This window comes from Mycosarcoma maydis, chromosome 2, assembly GCF_000328475.2.
Source record: "Mycosarcoma maydis chromosome 2, whole genome shotgun sequence".
Classification (NCBI taxonomy): domain Eukaryota; kingdom Fungi; phylum Basidiomycota; class Ustilaginomycetes; order Ustilaginales; genus Mycosarcoma; species Mycosarcoma maydis.
In genome coordinates this window covers 199,798-224,405 of record NC_026479.1, presented here as the reverse complement: position 1 = coordinate 224,405, position 24,608 = coordinate 199,798, and the positions used below count along the sequence as shown (strand labels likewise).

General features: G+C 54.0%; 5 protein-coding genes across 5 annotated transcripts in view; 3 read left to right on the top strand and 2 right to left on the bottom strand.

Annotated features, from left to right (window-relative positions):
• Positions 1–6,060: 6,060 nt before the first annotated feature.
• On the top strand, positions 6,061–8,505 carry UMAG_00893 (uncharacterized protein; the record flags this gene model as incomplete). Its single annotated transcript, XM_011388606.1, has 1 exon — positions 6,061–8,505. One exon carries the CDS (start codon positions 6,061–6,063, stop codon positions 8,503–8,505), a length of 2,445 nt encoding a protein of 814 aa, XP_011386908.1.
• An 890-nt stretch (positions 8,506–9,395) lies between these two features.
• On the bottom strand, positions 9,396–9,757 carry UMAG_10611 (putative U6 snRNA-associated Sm-like protein LSm6; the record flags this gene model as incomplete). The annotated part of the gene is made up of 2 exons (XM_011389044.1): positions 9,396–9,424; positions 9,529–9,757. The coding sequence occupies 2 exons, from the start codon at positions 9,755–9,757 to the stop codon at positions 9,396–9,398; spliced, it is 258 nt and encodes an 85-aa protein (XP_011387346.1).
• Positions 9,758–11,343: 1,586 nt separating this feature from the next.
• UMAG_00891 (uncharacterized protein) lies at positions 11,344–13,593 on the top strand (the record flags this gene model as incomplete). Its single annotated transcript, XM_011388605.1, has 1 exon — positions 11,344–13,593. The coding sequence occupies one exon, from the start codon at positions 11,344–11,346 to the stop codon at positions 13,591–13,593; it is 2,250 nt and encodes a 749-aa protein (XP_011386907.1).
• Positions 13,594–16,042: 2,449 nt separating this feature from the next.
• UMAG_00890 (uncharacterized protein) lies at positions 16,043–17,761 on the top strand (the record flags this gene model as incomplete). The annotated part of the gene is made up of 1 exon (XM_011388604.1): positions 16,043–17,761. The coding sequence occupies one exon, from the start codon at positions 16,043–16,045 to the stop codon at positions 17,759–17,761; it is 1,719 nt and encodes a 572-aa protein (XP_011386906.1).
• A 640-nt stretch (positions 17,762–18,401) lies between these two features.
• UMAG_15053 (uncharacterized protein) overlaps positions 18,402–24,608 on the bottom strand; it is a gene marked incomplete at both ends in the record, with an annotated part of 7,974 nt that continues 1,767 nt past the window's right edge. Inside the window, one exon of the mRNA XM_011389210.1 lies at positions 18,402–24,608. Within this exon, the coding sequence (XP_011387512.1) occupies positions 18,402–24,608 (6,207 nt within the window).

The window sequence follows — 24,608 nt, the reverse complement described above, 5'->3', positions numbered from 1 at the left end:
TTTGTTTAGCGTGTAGACACTGAGCACGGAGAGAAACAAACGGCTGTTAGACGTTGCCCAGCGTGAAGCATTGACGTCTCTGTGAGATGACCCGTGCCGTTACTGTAGTGGAAGTCTGGCACTTTAAATCGCGGCACACACCACACTCGCTATGCGAAAAGTTGATCTGCGGTTCAAGATTGGCGCGGTGAAAGAGCCGCGAATGATCCAGAAATGGGAATTGGCAGTTTCGCTCTCACACTCGTGACTCGTGACTGTGAGTCTCGTCACTACTCACACTGCACGCTGGCATCATTGCATGTTGAGTCGTCAGGATCCTAGAAAGTCTTGCATCCATTTTTGTTTACGCTTTGTACCCATATGGCAGAGAAAGACCGAGGCGGACAACGAAATAACTCCACTGAGGATGTCATAAGATGAGATGATCATGCAGCACAACCAGGCGATGTAGAGCGGACCGGGTGAGTTTGTGAGTCCGTATCCAGGTCTGGCAGCAGGTTAACACAAATTGTTTTCTCTCCAAGTACATTGCCGCTAACGTTGAGGTCAAAGAGACCTTGTAGGCGGTACTCAAAGAGGAGGAATAACGTTAGTATGAGATCAGCTCGAGTCGTCGGCTCGCTTGCACCACTCACGAGTCTGTGAGTGTTTCGTAACAGCGCAAAGAGAGATTAAGTTAGTCTTGAGTAAAATAGAGTAAGTTAATGGTGAATTGAGTGATATTTGGTCCCGCTGTTGATCTTTTCTTGTAACTAGCTCTGCCAAAAAGCCACCATGTGGAATAAATTCATTTTCCCAGGCGTGAGGTGCGACTTGGTTGCTGAAAGTCGTCTTTTTTTTTTTTTTTTTTTTGGGTTGCCGATCAGCTCAGACAAGGGATCGCAGACATTCTTGATTCATGGGATTCGGCAGGCAACGGTTGCAACGTTGCAACCTGGAAAGCTGAATCACGAATCATTTCCCGCCAACACGATTCACGGGTTGACACCTGATCAACTTTGGCTGCGGTAAAGATCAATCACGAATGTCACGTGCAATCAAGCTTCGCAATCGTTGCTGGTAATATTAATCAAGAAAATTCAAGGACAGCGCGGATGCGCTTTGGAGATTCAAATTTGGAGAGGTCCCACTCTCGAGCAACAAACTACAACCTGATCCGACCGCATGTAGCCTCAAGCACGAAGACTGAAAAAAGTTTGTCGTGATCTGAATTAACTAGATCGTACTTACTGGTCAGGTTATGTCCAGCCAAACATGGCAATCACCACAGCAAGCACGTCGCCGTGACGATACTATTTTCATATTCGTGATTCGTGATTGACTTATAGCCCAAGTTGCGGGGTGTAACGCTTGTTTTGAGCCTTTACCGAGGCTTCATTATTCACGAATCTAACCAACTTGGCATTTCGCTTGTGCAGGATGTTATTTAACCCCTCGCCTAAGAGTGGCCCGAAAACATACCGACACAAGATGTCCGCAGCCGAGTCTTCGTGATATTCGTGATTCAGGAGGCACTTGTATAGAATGGCTGGCAGATCAACTGTCTCGGTTTACACCAGTGGTACAATTCGTGACTTGTGAGTGGTTGCGCTCAAGGCAGCATCCTGCTAACCAAAAAGGAGGGGCAATTCTCGAGTTCTCATGCGGTCAGAACAACGCCATCATAGCCGGAAAGCTGTCCAACTAGCGTAGCAGCTACCTACATCTGCGGGTTGCCCGTCACGACTCGGGGTTTCCATCCGGTATGACATTCATCTTGACAGCAAACTCCGCTCGATCAAATGCCGCCATCGATGCCTCCTTCTCTGCCTTTCCGTCGTTTCATGCAGGGGTACTTTCATTGTCATTCGTGATTGCATTTTTTCGGGGCTTGGGGGTCCCACCTTTGGTGTTCCTGATTGAGAACCTTGGGAGGCATTCGTGAATTGGCTGCACCGCATTCCTTCCCAAATCCATCCATCCATGCTTTGCTTTTTCTTCGCTTTTCTCTTCCTCCACCCACAAGTAGCGTGCGGAGTGGTATAGCGGTTGCTTAAGAACCGACGCCGCCTCGCCAAGAGTGAGGGAACTTGTACTTAGATATCCCGCTGGAAGCTCGTGCCATGCAGGCACAAGACTGTTTGTTCTGTGCCAGGTCGTGGTGATTCAGAAGACAGCCTCGACGCATCGAAAGAACCAGAGTGAAAATCGATGCACATGGTAGCCTGCTTGTCTGCTAAATGGGATGTGAGTCGAGCATCAATGCGCCTCCGCAGACAACGAGACAGACAGTTGGACAATCGACAGACGTTCGTCCCGGTCTCACGAAAGGTGAGCATTCACGTCTCCAAGCGTATGAGGACTTGTATGCATTTGACAATGGGTCGTTTTTCAGTTAAAGATACTTCGAGACTGCTTGGCCTCGTGCAGAAGGTGTCCGAAAAGTGGAGCCATACTCTATAACGAGCCTACAAGTAAGTCAAGCTCAAAATGGATTCACAGATGCTAGCGTTGCCATTCACCGCCGCTGAGTCTTCTGTCCATGTTGCGTCGAATGAGGCGCTGCAAGAAAAGCGTGGTGCCAGCATACATAAGTAAGAGTGTGCTGTTGGTGTTGCCTGTTGTATTGATTTGAGGCATAACCAAAAAGCGCCGCAGAGTCGAACCAGCAATTATAACCCTCAATCACGAATGAAAGCTGTGCCATCGTAAGCCTCACCGACGCGCTAGCAAAATTGCGACCGACTGAGATCGCGATTGCCTGCCCAACTTTGATCGACGTCATTGGCGATAGACTTCGCGGCGGCGAGAACAAGACTTGTGCACATTTGCGGGCTGGGCCTTGTTATTGAACGTAGCAATTCGTGCGTTGTGACGAGCAGTCTCTGTTGAATTCAGGAAACAATATCATCCCGTCGTTATGGACGGGAACAAGATAACTTGTGCCAAATTGGGCCGAGTAGCAACGAGGCGCGCACCCCTCACATCAGGGAGTCGTCTCTGCGGCTCTTGACCAGAACAGAACTGCCGCGGCGGCTTTCGCCACGGTTCGCATTCTCATGCAACGTTCCGACGAATTGCGATGAAATTGGCCGAGCCGATCATTGACGACACCGGTCCAGTAATCGTTAATTGCTTTGGACCGACTTGGCCGGAGGATTCACGATTCGACTGGCAAAGCAAGGTAAAACTTGACTTCCATGCGCCAGCCGATTGATTGGATCTGCCCGCGAGCTGAAAACCCAATTGAGAAAAAAAGACGAAAATGGACGACTAATATCAACAATTCACGATTGTCACCAACACTTCACGATGTGCGCTCAGGAGTCCAAGCGCTAGTTCCTGCAATAATCTATTTGACTTAACTTAAGTTAGCTTCCATTGTCCGATCACTTTAGTCGAGTATCTCGTGTTTATGCAAAAAAAGGCCCTACTAGTCACGCGGGACGGGTAGATGAAGCTGGACCACATCGGCATACAGTAAGGCTGAACGAATCCTGTTGGAACAGACGATGGATACGAACGCTACCTAACACTTGTTCATACCTTGTGGTTTGTCTGCGGATCGAAAGCGAAAATTGTGATCGAACCAGCAGAAAATTGGAAAAGGGGCGGGCGTACGCGGACGAGGTGACGAGGCGACGAGCAGCTGAAGGGTTTCATGTAGTGAGCGTGGAGAGGACGCGTGACTCGTGACTGTTGGTGAGAGGCCCATTTTCTGCGAATCATGAATCGCGAATGCTGGTTCTGAGGACGCCGGTACTGGGCGGTCTCCGTGTTTCGGTTCGTGTCTGTGCTTGAATCACCAGCGCAGTGGAACCAGAGCTATATGTTTCAGGTCTCAGACAAAACAGACGAGCCACGAGAAAATCCGGGTCTGAATCGTGAATCACGAATCGATTCACAATTTTCGGCTTCAAAATCCAAAGAACAGAGAAGAGACCGTTTCAAAAGTACCGCGAATGACTCCCACCTTGCTTCATAGCAACATGCACGATGAGATGAAACACATATAAGGCTGTTATACAGTAACGGATCTCACTTGTCGAAGCGAAAAGGTGTAAGAGTCGCTGAAGTCGGGTGAGAGGAAAGTACTCAGAGGAGTGATTTACGCTCTGAAAGATGAGTCCTTCACGCTTGGTGGTCAACTTGGCGCTGTTAGCTTACTATACGGCCTTCTGAGCGAGTCGCCAAGTGGTTCTGTGTGCATACCATAGGTGGCTATCACTTGTACACCAAAAGTGTCTGGTGTGGGAATGTCAGAAAGTCGGCGTCGTCGATATGTTACGATCTCGAGCTTGCTGCAGGAGCATCTGCGCCTTGTCAGCTCAGTGCCTGCCAGCCATTGGCGATTCATGAATCGTGATTGTAGTAACTTAGAAGTACTTTACTCACGGTACGGTAATGAACAGATTACTATCATCTTTTACGAGTCTATAATAATAAAAAGAAAAAAAAAACAAAAAAAAAACAAAAAACAACAAAAGACGGGTAAAAGAGGAAACCGAAACTTCACAGAAATGTGCCCTTTAAGCACGGACGGGTGTGAATTTGTTTTTCGCATGTGGGTCTCGCCTGTGCGTCTGTCCGCTGAATTACTTATTGCAGATCCGAGTGAGTTAAGGACGTTGCTTCCGGACGCCTTTCGGCTTTTGGGTCTTGACTGCCATCCGTTCGTGCTTGTTCTTAGGTTGTCTTGCTGACTAAAGATGCCACCAGCTCCAATTCACGACGCAGATCGCTCGGCTGGCTTGCAAATGAAGCTCAAATGCACGCGACTCTACCCGAACATGCCGTACGCAATCCTTGGCGCAAGATGAGCTTGCCTTGCGTGTTACCGCGGGTTGTCTTTTGAGGCTCGCTGGGTTTCGTCGGTTTTTTTCTGGGATTGTCTGTCTCTCACTCTGTCTGGATTCAGGATACAGGGATTCAGGATACAGGGATTCAGGATTCAGGATTCATGATTCATGATTCATGATTCACAATTCTTGCTTGTAACTACAGTAGCTCTAACTTAGGTCGACACGCGCGGCTTTCAAGTCTGCAGACCGGTGTATTGGATCCCGAATTCGCACAACTGAACCACCTCTCGTGTCTCTTTTCTGGGGACAGCTGTTGCAACCAGTCATCGAGACGTGGCGCTGGCGCCTGTTCGTGGTCACTTGATGCCTTTTGCGCTACTGCAATCATGAATCCTCTGTGCTTCATTTCTGCTCGCGTCTTGATGGCTTGATGCCCGCGCCCTTCTGTTCCCACTCTTCCTCATCCTCATCCTCATCCTCATCCTCATCCTCATCCCCCTCCCCATCCCTATCCCTATCCCTGTCTTGTTCATCTCTTATTTCTTTGTTCGTCGATTTCTTTTGTTCACCCTCTTGTTCACGCCTCGTCCTTTCACCATCAACTGCTTTGCTCCTTCCCTACTCCCATCTCGACCATCAATCAGCCTGCCAATACCTTGCTTCTTCCCAAGATCGACGTCCGCTATTCTGTGCAACGTTCTGATCGGTCTCATCTTCTCTCTTTCTCTGACGCTTACGCACGACATACACGCAACTGTGACGCTGACGACAAGAACATATCCCCCTTACAAACACCGCAGAGTTGACAACTCCTTTCGGCCCATCTGCGTTTGCCAATCCGAATCGTTACATTTCGTCTGCAGTATCCGTCGACGTCTCGAGTTGGCTGTCCCGCTGTCCGTACTGCTTATTCTGCTTTTTGCTTCTCCTCATCGCAATCTCGTAGGCTGTCTCTCTTCTGAGAGCATTGTGTTCAACGTCACCATACGTTCGCATCGACCACCAGCACATCGACCTTAAGCTCATCGACGCTACGCAACGTCGTCGAATCATCTCAAAAATTCCTCAAACACCGTTTTGCTTCTTTCGCGCGTACCACCAAGATCAGCTCGAACGGGCATGAAACGGTAGCAGTCCCTTCAAGCTTTGACACCACCGTGTCTCAACCCTCGCCGTTCCTGTTGCCCGTCACAAGGCTTGACAGTCTTGGCAGCGTTCTCGCATCCCATCAGCCATTCGGTCAGCCACTCGAATCACGATTTGCGCGAGAACAGCCATCATGAGCCGTCCTGAAAGTCGCTCTGGCAACGCGTCGACGCCGCAGGGCACAAGCGTGTTAAAGGCGGATGACGGCGGTTCAGGTCAGACTCCTGGCGGCAGTACCGAGAACAGCGTGGCTTACCGATATGTAGCCGTCCAGCAGATGACCTCGTGTCGTGATCACATCGAGTACCAATTGACTGTGCGAGAACAGCCGAAACAGTCGAGGATGTGCGGTGTTGGTGAAAAGGCGGACCGTAGACCGATCGATCCAGCTCCGATCGTGCAGCTTCGTGTCGTCACCCACGACCGTCCCATCCGTCAGAGTGACCCAGTCGGAAGTGCTTCCGTCGCGCCACCCGTCGAGAGAAGGCCCGGCCAGGGTGCCGCCGCACCTCAGACACCAGGTGTTCGAAGAGGCTTGCCCGTCACCACCGCCCTTGGCGATGGCTGGGAGGACAAAGCCTGGTACCTCGAAAATCCATACTACTTTATGTACGCCATGCTCTGCAACGCAGACACCGACGAGGAGCTGCACCTGCTCAATGACGGAAAGACAAGATACACTAGCGGCTCGTGTGTCTCTTGCCTCTACCACCTCAAGGACATTGATGGCTCACATCAAGGTTTCTTTGTCTTTCCGGACTTGAGCATCCGCGTCGAAGGTCGCTACCGCCTCAAACTCTGTCTCTTTGAAACCATCGGCCACTCGGTGCATCATTGCAAATCCATCTATTCGGATCCCTTCCACGTCTATACAGCCAAGCGCTTTCCAGGCATGGAAGAGTCGACGCGTCTCTCCAAGTCGTTTGCCGAACAAGGTCTCAAGGTACGCGTTCGCAAGCATCCTCGCTCGCGACGAAGAGGCTCCAAGAGGACAAAGGACGAGAGCGACGCTTCCGACGAGACTCCCCTGGCGCGACATGTCAGCCCCAAACGTGCCAGAGCATCTGATGTTTTGCCAATGTCGGGTCTTCCCATGTCGCAGCCAATCGCATCATCAAGGATGCCGCGCTCAATGGATGATCGCTTCGAACGCGCCGACTACGATCGAACGCCTTCCATGGCCTCTGCGTACTACGACGTCAAAGGCGCTCCTCCAAGCCGACATGCTCCGTGGGAAGAGGAGGAAGTATTGCGGCTGCGCGAATCGCGCGCTTGGGATCCTATGTATGATGCTCCATCAGCCCTCTACTCTCATCATGCTCGAGAAGACAGGGTGGAGGATCGTCGTCTCCCTCCGCGTGACTTTGCCGACGGACGCTACATGGATGGCGACTACCCTCCGCACACACGATCAGCAGCAGCTCCACTCAGCAGCATGTCCGCTCGAGCAGGTCCTTCAGAATATTCCGAACACGTCCGATCGGTTTACCTCCGAGACGATCCTGTTCGTTCCATGCATGGCTCACCTCACCGTCTCTCAGCAGCATTGCCGCCACTACCACCGCCACTGTCTAAAACGCCGTCGCATCCAGCTTTGGTGGGTCGAGGATATCCAGAATCCTCGGCCAGCCTGACGCCAGCATACAGCCGCAACTACCCTTCCGTCCCCGCCCCCGCCCCCGCCCCAGCTCCCATGCCTATGCGTCCAGCCCCGCTCCTTTCTCGATCATACGACCATATCGGTCAGCAATCTTCTGGGCGAATCTATGACGACTATGGTCCGCGCCCAAATGTAGTCGCTCATTACAGCGGCTCATACGATCCTCGAGACGCCCTTGCTCGTGGGTTTTCTCCACCTTCACCACAGCCGGGTCGTAGAAGCCCCTATGCATCTCATCATCCGCCTACACAATGGCGTTCTGGCCCACCGAGTCCCAGCAGACCGTCCGACTACCACCTCGGCAGGGCTTCGGCGGTGGAACGAGGATACGCTGCTGCGCGAAGGTCGCCCATACCTTCTGCTCGAGGCATCGACACGCCGCCAGAAGCATATGCTGGCTTCGAAAGCAATCCTTTTCCCCGTCGTAGCTTTGGGGTCCCTGATGCGGGACGCCCTGCAGCAACGTACGACGCACCTCGAGCACCACCGGCGGATCTGTATGCGCCAGATGAAGGACCGCCCTCGGGACGACTAGGCGGCATCGGGTTTGCTCCCTCCAGTCGTGAACGACTCATCTTACCTCCTCTGCCTGTACCATCTCCTCTATCTGCACATAGAGGTGAATTGACCCCGCTCGGCACACGAGATCGAGATCGAGAAGCGGCGTACATAGCGATGCCACGAGATCGCGATCAAGGCCTTGCCCCTACAGAACGGTACCTTTCCCCGTCAGGTTACAATCCGCGCGCTGGCGAGCTCGATCAACGAGACCGAGAATGGGAATGGGAATGCGAACGTGAACGTGAACGTGAACGCGAGCGCAAGCGAGGTCCGGCGTCTCCCGAATACCGGCGCGATTTTGCACAGGCTACCATGCCCAGTAAACCTTCTTCTCGTGGTCATAACCAACCGTACTAATCTACCTTCACTCTACCAACACGCTAGCATCAGTTAAGTTACATGAGAACGATTCTCTTTGGAATTTTCCCAGAGCCTATAATACACGAATAGTCACCAACTCGTTTCGCGAGGGTGAAGCTCTGTCAACTATGCCAGTTTTGAATGCTTGATGTTCAGTGATGCATCGGTCTCTGCTTTGGAGTCGGTGCGTGTGTCTATGATTGTGTGTATGTAGAGCCGTATGTGGTTTGAAAGAATACAACTTCGACTTGGGGCAGCAGGATGGAGCTCTTTGAAATGACAGAGGAGTTCTTCGGCATCGATTGCGGGAGATGCTTTATCCCTTGCAACAGCACAGGACAGTGGATTCGTGATTGGCTCGGATGATTTTGGTGAGAGTGTTGGCTGTTTTCACACAGAGAGGAAGCACAAGTTTGGAACAGATTGTTGTCTAAGTAGGAGGCTTTTGGGAGACGCACAGAAACTTTGCTCCCTCTTTGTGACTCTTGTAGGAGGCCAGTCATCCCACACCATTGCTCGACAGAGTAGAGGATTATGTAGCTCGACCACATGCGCCAAGTCTTTGGTGCAACGCCGAGTTACGCACGCCGAGAACGTGAGAAAAACGACGTGCAGGAGGGGGCGACAGTGCAGCAGCGAGGCAATGTGCTGCCAGGCTAGGCCAAGTTTGGGCGAGGTCGCAACCGTTCAGGCGTGCATGAGTGCTTCAAGAGCTACAAGTCTGACCGTGTTGCTGTTCGTGCTGCTTTGTACCTCCTGATGCTCGTACCACTCACGACTACTGCCTCTGTTGCAGCGCCAGATCTGGACAGTCCGAGCTGTGATTAGAAGCCACGTACACAATGTTGGGGGCGGTGTGCTGACCCGATCTATTTCAAAGCTTTGTATTACTTTTCCAAAGCGGTGATGTACATTACTGTCCAAATCCGACGAAGAAGTCGCAGCAGGTAAGGCGAACCATAAAAAAAAAGCTAGTCAGCACACGGCGTTGAGCGAATTGGAAGCTATCGACAAACTTACCATTGTTACCTCGAATGAAAGCGTCACCGTACGAGTTCTTCTTGATACCATCGACGTACTCGACTGTTTGCTCGAGCGCGATGTTCATGTAGCCATCCAAGCACGAGAGCACGCCGCGGTAGTCGATACCGGAATTGAGACGAACATTGACGTTCTTGCCAATGACGCCTTTGAGAAAGTCATTAGGGCTGCCTGCCTTAGCATTTGGCTGCTGTGCTGCTGCAGACATCGTGTGGTGTGCCAAAACGATACGAGAGACGCCGACTTGGGTACTTTCAGCTCGATATTCGCGCCGATTCGAGTGGGCGAAGATGCTGCGCTATGTGCTGTGAACAGTATACGTTTCAAGTGCGCCAATTTCAGTCGACCAGAGAGCAGGCGTAATTGTATCCGTAATAGTGACGATCAGAGATGTGATGGTCGTGAGGAAGATCACCAAGATAGCTCTTGGCGATGATTCGTGATTCGTGATTCGTGATTCGTGATTGCAATCTCAATTCTGGGGTTCACCAATACAGAAGGAATCACACACAAATCACGTATGCAGCGTGAGCCTCCACGCCAGATCACCTGCCAAAAACAGGACAAGAGTGTACAAATCGGGGGATCGGGGGACCGATTCTGAGAACGAATACACGCACTATTATCTTAGCTATAAACTGTGAACCTGCAATACACCTGACCTGTTGATCTTGAGCAATGAGCCGGGTTGGTCCTGGTGGATGCAACAGATACGAATCGCACGCACAACGCGCACTTGCTTTGGTGACGACCTTGGCAAGGTTGACAGCAGTCTCAGAATCACGCTTTGTGGTTGAGGCGAGCGTAAACCAAGGTTTCGATCCCAATCATTCGGTGCGACTCCTCGGAGCTGCCTCCAACGAGTGGAGTGATGGTCACCAAGCATCCAGCAGAGCCCCTAAGCTCGGTTGAGGGACCCTTAGTTCTCCAGGTCGCCAAGCAGCAGGCTCCTTGGTGAACACCTCGATGGCGGCCTATGCTCGTACGCTATTTTCAGGATCGCCTTCCTGGTGAAATGTCGCGTCAGCAAGCCAAACTTGCTCCACTCGTGACTGGTTTTGCAAGCGAGATAGGGTAGAACCTCATTGAATAATAAACGTAACATTTGGAACCAGCTAGCTCCGTGACAGTGGCTATTCAGAGCAGGTTGCACCATATGACGTCTGGTCGCAAGAAAGTCCTGGCTGCTGTCTCGACCTGGTATTGCGCTGCGAGCATGGCGATGGTAGTACTCCTCTCACCAAAAAGATGTAGCCGAAATGATGGAATAAAGAGGGGTTTTGGTTCAGCGGAGTTTGACAGACTCTGACTGGGGAGCCTCAGACAACTTGAATGGGAACCCCTGATTCTGACAACGTGTAGAGTTTGACAGCTTTGCCCCTCGTCCCTGCTGCTCCAGCTAAGCTAGACCCTGGGCTCGTCAATCAGCTGCCCAAGTGCCGCTGCGAGTAAGGAATTGAGACAGCAAGCGCTTCACATTCACGATTGACAAAAGTGAGATGTGCCATTTCGCGTCAAGATGAAGCTAGAGTGCGGGGATAGCCTCTGTTGACGATGCTACAATCGTAGGTAGGTTGAGACCACCGCCGCAGCGTTAGCTTGCCTGTCGCTTTGATCACAGCAGCTCTCATCGCGGCCACCATTATCCTATGCTACCACAGACTTGTTCATCCGCTACCTGACTCTAAGAGTCGTACCTGAACCACCTCGTTGCTCATCAGTTCCTCGCGACAACAGTAATAACAGGCAGCACCCATCTCAGAGCATCGATAGTTTCGACGAAGAACGCCAAACATGGCAATACACAAACGCACAACAGCCTCGCAGCTGCTCATCTCAATCGTCGGAGTTCTTGCTCTATTTTCCAACTTGACGACCGTTTCTGCTCAGACTTCAAGAATCACATGCAGTGCTTCGTCCCAGTGTCCTGAATCAAGCCCCTGCTGCTCTTCCGAAGGAGTTTGTGGATCGGGTGCAATGCAGTGCGCCGGAGGTTGCAATCCAATGGCGAGCTTCAAGCCTTCATCATGCCTTCCAAATCCAGTTTGCCGCTCTCGCAATATGACCATCAAGCCGAGCGACTACAACAACAAGGACACATTTATGCCCATCCTCGAATACAATGGCAATGCATCTTCTCCGTTTACTCTCGACTCAGGTACGCTGGGCGCTGGGCCCGAGGGTGTTCTTCTACAGCTCAAAGCCGCACAGCAAGCCAAGATCTCTAGCACCGACTACTTCATGTATGGCTACGTCGAAGCGACACTTCGACATGATGCCCGCCAAGGTGTGGTGGCCGCATTTATCTTGATGTCAGACGTCAAGGATGAAGTGGATTGGGAATTTGTGGCCGACGGGTCTGTAGGGATGACCAACTACTTCAGGCTGGGAGTGCCAGTACTCGACCATGGCGTCAACGTCACTACTCCTAACTTCAACACCAGCGAATGGCATACGTATGGTCTCAACTGGACCAGCAGTCAGCTACAATGGACCATCGATGGCAGAGTGGTCAGGACGCTTAGTCGGGCCGAAGCCGGTGCGGATTATCCACAGACGCCGTCGAGAATTCAGCTGAGTACATGGGCCGGTGGAAATGATACCAACCCGGAAGGGACTATTGCATGGGCTGGTGGACCGATCGATTGGAACTCGCCCGAGTACAAGCAGAACGGGTTCTATTCACAAGAGATCAAGCAGTTCAACGTCCAATGTGCCAGCATTGACAGTCTCGATCTCACGAGCATTCCTGCCGAGAATTCTAGCAATGGCAGCAATCCTGGCAGTGCCAACGTGACCTCGTTTGGCTATACAGGTGCCAACTCGACTTCCTCGCTGGGCCCAGCTTTCGGTACGAGCACTGATCCACTGAGGATTCTTTCGGATCCGGGTGCCGATGGGATTCCTGGCTATCCAGGTTACGGCGCAGCAGACACCGGACCCAGCGGTAAAGGAAAGCAAGACAGCAAGGGCTCAAGCAATGACAAGAACGATCACGATGGTAGCAAAGATGGAGATGCACACAGCTCATCGGTCCCGACTTCGGATGCACTCAAGTACGCACTACCTATCTCTGGCGCCATTGTGGGACTGGCAGCACTATGGGCTATCATCGCTTTCGTGCGCAGCCGTCATCTCAAGGCTCCGATCATCAACGCGATTGGCGTGACCGGTGTCAATGATCCTCGCTTCACAGCACCTCTGTACGGTGGAAGATATGGGAAAGCCAGCAATAGTTTGGCAACTTCAGCTTATCAGGACGTGGAACACGAACCTGCTAGCATCTATCGCAACGAGCCCAACATGAACTTGATGATGGGCGGCGGAATCATGTCGGATGTCGGAGTTTCTCATTTGCAGCGTAAGACGACCGGCGGATCTAAGGTGTCTCGCAGCTCAAGCCGTGGTGTGGCCGATCGACTCTTGAGAAATCAAAGCCGAGCGCAGAGATACCAGCAACTAGATGCGACTCTGGAGGAAGAAGACTATGACCAGGTGACAGGTTATCCAGTCAGCAAACGATTCAGGAGCAATGCTGGTGTAGCAAGCTACTTGACAGGAGCCGACGCGTGCCAAGGTCGCGGGTATGAGGAGGCGGTGCAAGAGGAGGAAGAGAAAAATGACTTTGACCGTCCTGCCACGTACAGCGAGGTGCACAGCTATTATGACACACCTGGATCAAGCCCTGTCAAGAGCAACGCCCATGCAGGCAGAGGCTTCTACGGACCAGCAGCAACAGACACGTCGTTTGAGGCATGTCGACTAGAATCACCGCAGCGACGTGCTTTGCCTATTACTCCGTATACTCCGAACTATGCCGCTGTTTCTGTTTCTGCGCCTGCACGTCCGCGTCCATCAGGGAGGATGTACGACACGCCCAACGTCAACTACTACCCAACCCCCGTAATGACGCAAAGCGAGGGATATCAGCCGAATGCACGCTTGTCGTACAGTGCTAATCCGCGTGTTCAAGCATCTCAACCTGTCGAAGGATGTTATCGTGGAGTCTATGCTCCCATCTCACCGCCAAGACGCCATTCGTGATTGAAGCGCTTCGCATTGGAGCTAAACTCGGGCCGACGGAAGCAAGAGCTCTATAGTCTTGGTGGGTCAAACCACTTTGTGTTATGTTTTTGACAACTGAAATTCGTGATTCTTATCAGAAACCATCTCATAGCGTTTCAGAAATGGAAATCGTAAATTTGTCTCTGAGAGAACCGCGAATTGACGGTAAGCGCTTGTGCGCGTGAATGACCACAGTCACAGGCTTGAGTCGAAGCTCGACAGGCGCTGCCATCGTGAAGTCTATGCGTGTTACATAATTCGTGATTGGTGGGGCTGCCAACAGACACAAAGGCGGTTCACAGTTGACCGGTTGGTTTTGTGACCAGCCGTGAGCATGCATTCAAGATGTGATTCGTGATTGCTAGAGAGATCCGAAATTCCAAACGCGGATGCGTCGAAAATCAATCAAAATCGTGAATCAGTGGGGGGCGGGTAGCGTGTCTCAGACATTTGCAACTCACAACGACCAACTGCGATTCACGATTCGTGCTTCTTGGTTAGGTGAAACAGGGTTGCGGGCCTTGGAATCAAGACCAGGGCTGTGACGGAGATGAAAGACACGTGAAGTGCCCCTGTCTTATCTCACGCGCCCAGAACACTGTTCGAGCTTGTGCTCGAGGTGGTTGCCGAGAAAAGGCCCCACTCGAGATGAACAGCCCAAGATGAGCGGTGAGCGGTGAGCGGTGAGCGGTGGAAGCGCAACCAGAGTGTGGCCAGTAGCCGGTGCCTGCGGCCTAAGCTTTATTGTACAACGAGCGGCTCAAGGTCAGCGAGCTACAAAGCGAGATGCGAGCGGCAAAGTGACACAAGTCTCCCATCTTGGCGAGCTAAGAATACGTTGGCATGCAGCACAATGCAGCAAAGCAGTCGATCCACATGGCCTTGCGACTTTTCCTCTGGACCAGAGCAGTACCGCGGCGTGGAACACGGCGCTGGCTCGGCTAGATGAACTACATTAGATTCGACGCAGATCGATTTTTGTTTCTGTTTCTGTTTCTGTCTTTGATTTTGGGTTTGGATTTTTTTCTAACTAATTCAATCACGAATCTATTGGTTTACGAAATAGTATTGGTATTTTCTTTCAGAACCATTCGGGTGTCAAGCCAGAGGCAGCCAGGTCACGTGGAAATGTTCTACAGCTTCCAGTGCGAAAGAGGAGAGAAAGAGGACGCAATGACGCGACGGAACGGATCTAACAGAGGGCATACATGAACTCGGAACACGAAACCGTGAATCACGAATAACGACTCGCAAAAAGCGTGGAGCAAAGAGTCGTGAGGGATGAGGGATGAGGGGTGAGGGGTGAGTGGTGCGTGAGTAGTGTTCGTGGTTTGAATGCGGGCGTAGGTAAGGTGCTGCTAAGTTACTTACGACTCGTTCATGTCCAGCCAAATTAGCACTGGCTGTAGTCGTGAGTGAAATTATTATAATCGTGAATGGATTGATTTTGGTTCCGCCCAAGTGTATGTGACAGCCAAAAGCTTCTGTTCTGGCTGTTGGTAAGTTTTTTGGGCGCTTTGGGCTCAGCGAGGTGTGCGTGTCTCTCACAGTCTCCCGTGTCGGCTGCGCCTCGTGCAGGGTGCTGCAACTATCTCCGGGGAGTCGTTCGCTAGACGCCTTTGTTGGCCTATTTGACTCACGACCTGCCCTCTGCTGCCCCCTCCTCGCGACTTTGTGCCTAAACGCTCAACGCTCACTGACAAGTGCGACTGCTGCTGCACACGCTCGGTGCTCAAGCTAGATTGAGCCGCCATCTCATTCTTCGCTCTTCCCCCCCCCCCTCCTCCCCCTCTTCCTGCTGCTCTCCTCCGCGTTCGCGTCCGAGTCCGCGTCTGCTTCTCTGAGCGCCCGCCTGTGTTCGCTTGTGTGCGTTGCAGCCCACCTTTGGCTACCTGCACCGTTGGTCTTCAAGCTACCTCTTTGGCTCCTCCGTTTCAGGATCCTCCCACAAAATCCTGCAGATCTGTTTGATCCTGTCTCCATCCTTCGCTAAACTAGCCTCGTCCCGTAGAAACCACCGTTAGCCATCTTTCGTTCTCGCATCCACTTTGGTCGCCGCCGGAACCCTTCTCTTCAAACGCCAGCTCGATCGTATCCAGCCACGTCCGTCTATCCTTCTTTCCTTCTGTATCATCCACCACATTGCACATCTTCAACCCGAAACTCGCGCTTTCCTTGTCCAACACGTTGAATCTCAACTAGGTATCTGCTACAGGCGCTTACCACTCAAACTCTCAACACCAAACCCCTTCCACAGCCTGCTTGGTACACGCGCTGGTGCACCTCGATCTCGGAGCTGGTCAACGTGTGCTAGATTGCAGCTAGAACACAAATCTCATTCCTACTTTGTGTCGCGTTTTTCGTCGCGACTCGTCTGATCTAGACCTCCCTCCAAGCCCAACGCACGCTCTCTTACAATCTGCAGAGCATGCACGAAGAGCCCATCGACCGTTCTCGCGACCTCTGGATTGAGCGAAAACGCAGATTTGAGCAGGAAGAAGCCATTCGCAGAGACGAGCTGCTCGACGCTCGCTATAGATCCACCATCGACGGCGCTGGCCGTTACTCCCCTCCTCGTCAAGCGCCTCAAGATCCTAGGTACTCGCATTTGCCTCCCTCGGGTCCAACCCTGCCAAACGCCCGTCACGCCTCGAGCCCTCGTTCCCAACTTCCCCTTCCTCTCAACCCCAACACAGCTGACGACGACGTAGCGATGCGTGAAGATCCTGCAGCTACTGCGCTCAAGCGCAGACGACTCGGAGATGGTCTTGACCGCGACGATCGTCGACGTGACGAGCCTGGCAGCGGTGCTCGTTCTCCTTCCTTCCGCAGAGCCGATGGCGCTTCTCACTCGGGCCAGCGTTATTTCGATGAGCGCGACGCGTACCAAGACGATCTGCGCTCACCCTTGAACCCGCCTTACGCCAACAGATCCAACGAACGCCTCTCGCCGCACGATCGGCCCGCACACAGCCCTGCGTCTGGTGCTGGCGGTCCCTTGCCACACATGCAGGACCCACACCGGCCCTCGGTACTCTCAGCCTCGAGCTATGACGATAACCTCGACCACGGCCCAGGCATGCTCGCTCGCAGGAGAGGCGATGCTGCACAGGCAAAAGCAAGTCGATTGCACATTGACACGGGTTCTGGCTCAGCTTTTGAGAGCACCGGCCTTGTCAAGTCGTCTTCGGGCATTGCAAAGAGCGCTCCTCCCCAGAAGCTTTCGTTTGGCTTTGACAGCCGCGATCACCCGATGCCTCAAGACCAGCCACCTCGCGAGTCAAACATCCGTCCCAATCCTTCGTCGCTCCAAGCACCGCAGCCTTCCGCGCTCGCTCGCGGCGAACCGCAGCAGCGTCTTGTTTCTGGCTCTCGTCTAGCCGAGTCGTCGGAATCCTTCCGTCGTGAAGAGCGCGAAGACACGCTTGGTTTACGCGACGGCCGAATGCCCGACATGCCTCACACTGCTAATCCGCTCGCCCGTCAAGCGCCTGCAACGCGTTTGCAAGGCGGCGGTCACGTTCCTCAGACGGCTACGCTGCCTTCTCCTGCCTATCATACTACTCAGTTTGCGCGCGCTCATCCGGGGGGACGCCCAGCATACAATCCGCCACCCACAGCGCGCTTGCCGGATCACTTGCGTTCGCCGCCCTCATCCAAAGCGCATTTCCTCTCGCTATTTTCCGACTTTTACGATTCGCTCTACGATAGTCGTACGCTCAAGGCAACGCTTGAGGATCAGATCAAGCGTTCGAACACGTTGCTTCAGACGCTCCAATCGAGCCGTCGTGTGCTTGAAGAGACAGTCGAACGACGTGTTCGCGAGGAACGCGTCTTGTGGGAGGGTCGCGTGCGAGGCCTTGAAGCTCGCGTTCGTGAGTTGGAGACCAAGACAGGCACTGCCGATTACAATGAAGAGCCCATGTCTCGTCCTCCAACCGAGCTTGCTTCCAAGCAGCAGCATGCTTCGAACCACGTCGGTGCATCAGCAACAGCATTTTCCAAGCCTGATGCAGTTGTCGAGAGGGCGGAGGATGGTGCTATGAAACCTGCATCGCGCGAACGTTCGCCCATCATCAAGCAACAAACATCGTCCGTCCACTCGAACAAGGACGATGAAGAAGGTGATCAGTTGCAGGATGATTAGCAAACCCTGGCAGAGCTTGTCGTCTCTCATCTATGCTTGTTCTTGTGACTTTCCTATCGCCGTTTGAAATTGTGAATTGATGTTTCGCCGCCTGCACGCTTCCTGCTGCACGCTGGTTTTCACTCTAACCTCACGCCTTGGTGCTCGAATGAAAATTTCAACTTTTTGTGGTTTGTGGTTTGTGCTTTTTTGCATCTCGTTTGTCGTTTGTCGTTTCTCGTTTCTCGTTTCTGTTCACCGTTCGTGCTTTGCGGTTGTTACGCACTTGGACGGGGGTTGATTCGGTATGGGGCGTATTCAGGCTGAAGACATTCACGGTGTGTGAACCGGGATTCGTGGGATTCATGCCAAGTGTGGAGTGTGTGGAGCGTGACTACTGGAAGCAAGGGGGAGAGAGTGTTGTGAGAGCTGCGTGAAGTGGAGCGCGCGAGACGAGCGAGTACACAAGCGGTGAAGCAGACAAGAAGCACAGAGATTCACAATTCGTGATTTGGAGGGAAACGGAGCGCACCAGAAAGAGAGTGTGGAAGAGAAAGAGAGTGTGGAAGCGAACAGGCATCGAGATACATGCTAGAAACAAACAAGCGCAAAAAAGAGTGTGACGCGGTGTAACTGGGCGCGGGGACGGGGGTATCTTTGGTCAGAGCAAGTGCAAGCGCATAGGAGTGGGTTGTGCACGACGGACGAGGCCTGTAGCCAAGCCTAGGAGAGGAGCAGCGGAGGACGAAGTTGGCGCAGCCGCCGCAGCGGCGGCGGGCGAGGTTGCAGCAGCGGGCGAGTTGGCAGTACCACCGAGAACGCCAGCGACCCCAGCGGTGAGGCCGCTGACCGCATTGCTGAGACCGGCGGCAGCAGCACTGGCACCTGAATTCGCAGCGCTTGCTCCAGCCGCAGCGCCCGAGCCAACCGCGCCCGTCACGGACGACAAAGCTGCTGCTGCTGCAGACGCAGCATTGCTCGACGAAGCACTGCCACTCGTCGACGACGCAGCACCGGGACAACTCGCCGCCTGCTGAATCGGATTCAGAATTCCCAATCCCAACCCCTTGGTCGCATTCGTCAACGTACACAGCAGCCCCTTGGCCGCAGTATCCAGACCACCAACCACATTGCCCTGCGCCAAATTGCCCAACAGACCACCCAAGATATTGGTCAGATCCGCACCCGTATTGATGATCTGTCCCAGCAGTTCCGCGATCGTCTCGACTGGGTTAAGTGGGATGATACCCAGACCCAAGTCGATAAAGTAGTCGGTCTTAATGTTCAGCTCGTTGTACTCGAGAGCAGGCGCCAAGTAGCTGTCGCCAACCGAGGGTCCCAGTCGAACCGGGATTCGGTTGTAGATATCCAGATCCTTACCAATCACCGGCAGCGATTGAAGCAGACCCTTGGGCAACACCACATCAGGCACCCTAGGCGACGTAGCCGATCCACCAGCGTTGACTCCGAATGGCGACGGGAACGTGTACGACACCATTGCGTCCGGGTTGGACGCATCTCTGGGCGTCGAGCCTGCGATCTTGGCCGACGTCTGCAGAGCGACAATGTACAGGTTGGTTTGCAACTGGTTCTGCGCCGTCAAATCGATCTCGACCACGGGATTCGGCGCACCGGGAAGACCGAGTAAGTTGGGCAGTCCCGTGAGCAGCGTCTTGGCAGTCAGGTAGACATTGATGTGCGTCACGATACGCGAAGCGATACCCTCGAGCGTGGTCGTCAGCCTGACACCAGCAAGAGCAGGTCGCAACGAATCGTACGGCGTCAGATTGGTCTGAGGTCCCTGCGTGCCGTCGATGACCAGCGGCGCATCCTGACGCGAGGTGCCATCCGACAGCGATGGCTGCACATACCGGTTGAGCAGCTGCTGCGCCGTCGTATCGTTGGCGTTGGCGGGCGCGTAGTAGAAGTACGATTGCACCAAGTTGCTTCCGGGAATCAGTCCCAGCACCGTGATCTCGGCTCGTCCCACCACCACGCCGGAGAAGAGCACCGGAAGGAACACCTCGTTGGTGAACACAGTCAAGTTCGACGGGTTCTCGAGCGTCACCTTGAGCGGCACCCACAGGAACGCCGCAGTACCACTGCTAACCGTTACATCTGAAAGCGTCGTGACACCGTTGAAGCTGTTGATACCGGCGAGTGATGTGGTCACGTTGAACGGAATGCCTCCGATCGGAATGTTGCCGATCACCGTTCTGGCCACCACATCCGTACCACCGCGAAGGTCGAACGTACCTCGCGGCGTATCGGTCAGCTGCGCAAAGAATGCCTGGAAGTTGGGACGGTCGACGGCCACAATGTCCTGCCTGCGCCACATGAGCTGCAGCGCCTGGAAGTCCTGCGGTCCGCGCGACGTGCCCGCCTGCACATTGGCCAACGGCAGGTCCAGGTACGCCGTATTGCCGCCAGAGTACGACAGGTTGATGTGCGGCGACGCCTGGATCGGCTGCAGGCCGAACGTGAACGGATTCGCAAACGTGGCAATGGTCGAGTTCGAACTCGAAGGCACCGTGTACGAATCCGCCGGGTTGCCGTTGACGAACACGGTAAGATCTGACAAGGTGATCGAGAAGATGATCTGGTAGATTTTACCGGGAAGCGTCACGTCAATTGTGAGCGTGCGGAACGCGGCACTGAGCCAATTGACGGGCTGATTGCCGTTGGCCTGGGTGACGACCGAGACACCCGTGGTCTGAAGGATCTGTGTTTTGCCCTGCAAAAAGTTGGTGAACAGGATACCCGTGTTCTGCAGATCGCGTCCAGACTTGGCGGTGATCGCACCCTCGAGCACCGTGTCGGTGATGGAGAGTGCAGCGAGGAAGAGGTTGCTCGAATGCACCGGACCGATGTCGGTGCCCATGAAGAAGATCTCAAAGTTGGCTGTATCCAGCTGAATTCCGAGCGTGGCAGGACTCGGGATCGCAGCGTTGGTACGGATGAGCAGCGTGTTGCTCGTCTCGCCGTAGACGTCAAAGTTGCTCGTTGTGACGTTGGGCAGGTTGTTGAATGCCAAAAAGTCGATGTTCTTCGACAGGATGACGTTGCTGTAGATGATCTGCAGCGCACGCACGGTGACCTTGTTCGACGACACGGTCCACTGGAACGACGGGTTGTGCAAGATGAACGTCGCGAAGTCGGTGAAGCCGCGGAGGTCGGTGATGGTAAGGCGACCGCTCGTCCTCAGCTCGGGTACACCTTCATTGGCGAGCGCACAGATGGGCGGCAGCGTGAGCTGGGCGATGTTCCTGCCCTGCCACGTGACCGTGAGCGGCCCGGTGAACTCAATCAACGCATCGAACGGACCCGTGTTGGTGAGCGAGCCAGCGAGTGACACATCAAAGCCAGTGTTGGTGACGCTGGTGATGTTTGCGATGTCGACCTTGAGAACAGCCTGGTCCACAATGTTCTGCACAATCGGCGCACCCGCAGGACCGAGCAGGTAGAGCGCCGTGCGATCCGTTTCGGTAGGCACAGGCTGCTGCACAAAGTTGAGGTTGGTGAAGTACTCGTCCAGTCTGACGCCCGACTGCACATCCAGTCGGGTGGTGAGACCCTGCAGCGTACGCAGAATGGCGTCAAGCACATCGAACTGGCGGCCAGACACACAGTTGGGAGGGTTGAAGTCGGGATATGGGCTGACGGTTGTCTGTGTAGACTCCTGAGCCAGCACCTGGGCGAACAGCGGCGGCAGAGGACCAAGATCGGTACCCGTCGCGGCAGCAGCCGCCTGCACAAAGCGGATGAGGTTCTTGGGGTCCAGGTTAAAGTTGAAGGGCAGGAAGCGCGATGTGATGGTCGTGTGACCAGGTGCGCGGATCGGATTGCTCGACAGATCCTGGTTGATCTCGCCGAGTGTGATGTTCTGGTATGAAGCGCCAGCTTTAACCCTGAGCAGGTTGATGGATGCCGTGAAGGGGTTGCGCAGATCGAAGTTGACCTGCGCGATACTGGTCTGTGCAATATTGGGCGGGATCGTGAGCCTGGCCCTCGTGATAAGAAGTTGCGTGAGCGGCGGGATGTCGGCGTTCAGACGGATTCCGGAGAGCGCCTGCTTCAACGACTCGATGGGCGTCGTGTCTCGGGTACCCTGGATGATGGTGTTCGAAACGATGCCCTGCACATAGTTCTCGAGCAACGTCTGGCCAGCGCGTGTGTTCTCGGCACCCTGCGGCGAGTAGCGCACCTCGGTAGGAACAATGTTGATACCAGGAACAAGCACAAGACCCTTGATGACAGCGGTACCGATCTTGCGGCCCAAGAAGATAACGTCAAAGGAAACGTCGCCTGTACCGATCGTGATGTGCGAAGGGTTGAAGAGCGTCGTGTCGACATTGATCTGGAGGTACGACGGGAAGCCGCGGAACACGTCCAGGTTGGAAACAATGGCAGGACGAGCGTTGAGGTTCTGCAGACCCAACAAGTTCGTGTCGACGTTGAACGGAATGTTATTGATGGATAGCAAACCGACGGCAGTGTTGGCCCTGGTGTTGGCGATACCATTCAGGTTAAAGGTGACCTGGTTGTTGGCCGTGGTATCAGCAAGGAATTGCGAGAACCTCGGGTGCTGGTTGCCGTAGACCGAGAAGGGCACGTTGCTAAACATAAGCGTCAGGATTCGTGCGGTGACATCGGTGATCGAGGGCGAGAGCGGAATGTCGAGCAGGGCCATATTCTGACCCTGGTAGCCGGCAATGAAGCCACCACCGACCTGCTGAATATCCAGAGGGAAGGCGAAGGGAAGGAAGAATTCGGACTGTGTGTTGTTGGAGCTCGTGGGTGGGTTCCAAGCAGTTTGCGTCGTAAAGAAGAGTGAAATCTGATTGATCGAGATGGTTCGGATGACGGTGAATTTCTGCGAAGGCAGTGAAACTCGGACGGCAAGCGACTTGATACCATCGTTGAGCCAGCTGACACTCTCGGGACCGGCATAGTCACCCAAAACCATGACGTCCGTGTTGAGGTCGGCCACGAAGCGTGTGAAGATCTCCGAGACCACAGCAAGACCCTGTTCAGAGCTCTGCGGCACCAATCGACCAACGAGCGGCAGCGTGGTGACAGCAAGCGCCTGCAGCACAAACTCGTCCTGCGCAGCTGAGGGACCAATGAAGGTTTCGTTGCGATTCAGGTTGACACCGAAGCGAGAAAGCTGGACGCCGACCTGCGACGGGTTGTAGATGGTGGTGGCGGCGGTGAGGTGGATACCACCGGCCGGGTCGTTGGAAGGCAGATCGAACGAGTTGATGATGACGCTATCCCTGAGACCATTGAAAGCGCTAAGGATGACGTTCTTGGAGATGTTGATGTCGTTGACCTGAATGCCGAGCGCTGCAACGCTGAGACCGTTGCCGGCAATGTTCCACACGAAGCTCTGCTCGGTGAGCAGGTATCGGGTGAATTCGGTGAGGTAGCCAACATCGGCAACAACAAACTGAGCCAGGATCTCGAGCGTAGCACCGACGTCACCGGCGAGCGTCACATTGGGCATGGCAATCTTACCAAGGAGTCGGCCGTTCCAGGTGACGTCGAGACCATTTGTGAACGAAATGGTTGCGTCAAACGGACCCGAGTTGGTGATGGTGCCCTGTAGAGCAGTCTGGAAACTGTTCTGTTGAGGGTTGAGAATCGTGACTCGGTCAATGTTGAGGATGGCGTTGTCGACAATCTTTTGCACAATGGGGCCAGCGAGGACAGGCAGAAGTTTGTTAAGCGTGACGTCGGTACCGAGCGGTACGTTCTGCTGAGCAAAAGTGAGCGTGGTGGAATAGTCGCCGATGTTGGCATCCGAGACGATCTCGAGATTGGCCGTGGCAGACTTGAAGGCGCGGTCGATGTAGGTGGGCAGATCGAAGCCTGTGTAGAGGTTGGCTCGCTTCTTGAGCTCGCCCGACTCGCCAACGGCGTTGGTCTGGTCGCGCTCAGCCCAATCAGCGACATGAGCGAGCGTCTCGGCGTTGTTGACGCCGTCCATCATGGCGTGGGCCAGCTCGTTGTCGTCCTCGTAGTCGTAGCTGGCCTCGGTGTCATCCGAGCTGAGCGAACGGCGTGTGTTGGCCGACGTAGTGGGTGTTAGCGTGTAGCCACCGAGCTGAACGACACCGTCAATGTAGGCAGGGTCCTGACCACTCTGCACGGCAAGTGCACGTACAAGCGCGAAAATGTCGGGCGGGTAGAGGTTGAGGCCAAGCGAAACAGGAGGCGACTGGGTCACGGAACGGCCCTGAGCGACAAAGTTGAGCGGGGTGTCGATGCTCGCCACAAAGATACCATGCGATGTGACGTTGGAGCGAATGCGCGTGATGGTGAGCGGCGAGGAGAAGGGGTTGTTGAGATAGACGGTGGAGTCGGCCAGGTTGTTGGTGACGCCGGTAGTGTCCAAGACGGTCAGGTTGGCGGAGCGCACAAGCGATGCCTTGAGACCTGGCAGCGTCGACTTGAGACGAATCTGTGAAAGGGCAGGAAGCAGCGACGAGACGGCGGTTGAGCCCGAAAACCCATTGATGCCCAGCTCAGTGTCCTGACCCGAGATGAAACGGTTGAGCGTCTCGAGACCGAAGGGACTCGAGTTGGGGTTAAAGACCGAAGTGGCGTTGACATCGTTCCTTCCGCTCATCAAGTTGAGGCCCGGAATGGTGACGGTACCAAGGACATCGCGGTTGACCAGCTGGAACGAGCTGTCGCCGATGGTGAGATTCAAGTTGGAAGGGTTGACGAGCGTGGTGCCGACGGCGAGGTTGATGCCTTCGCTCGTACCACCGGTGACATCAACGCTGGTGATGAGCGTGGGATAGGCACTGAGGCCCTGGAGACCCAAAAGACCGCTGTCGACATCAAAGACGATGCCATAATC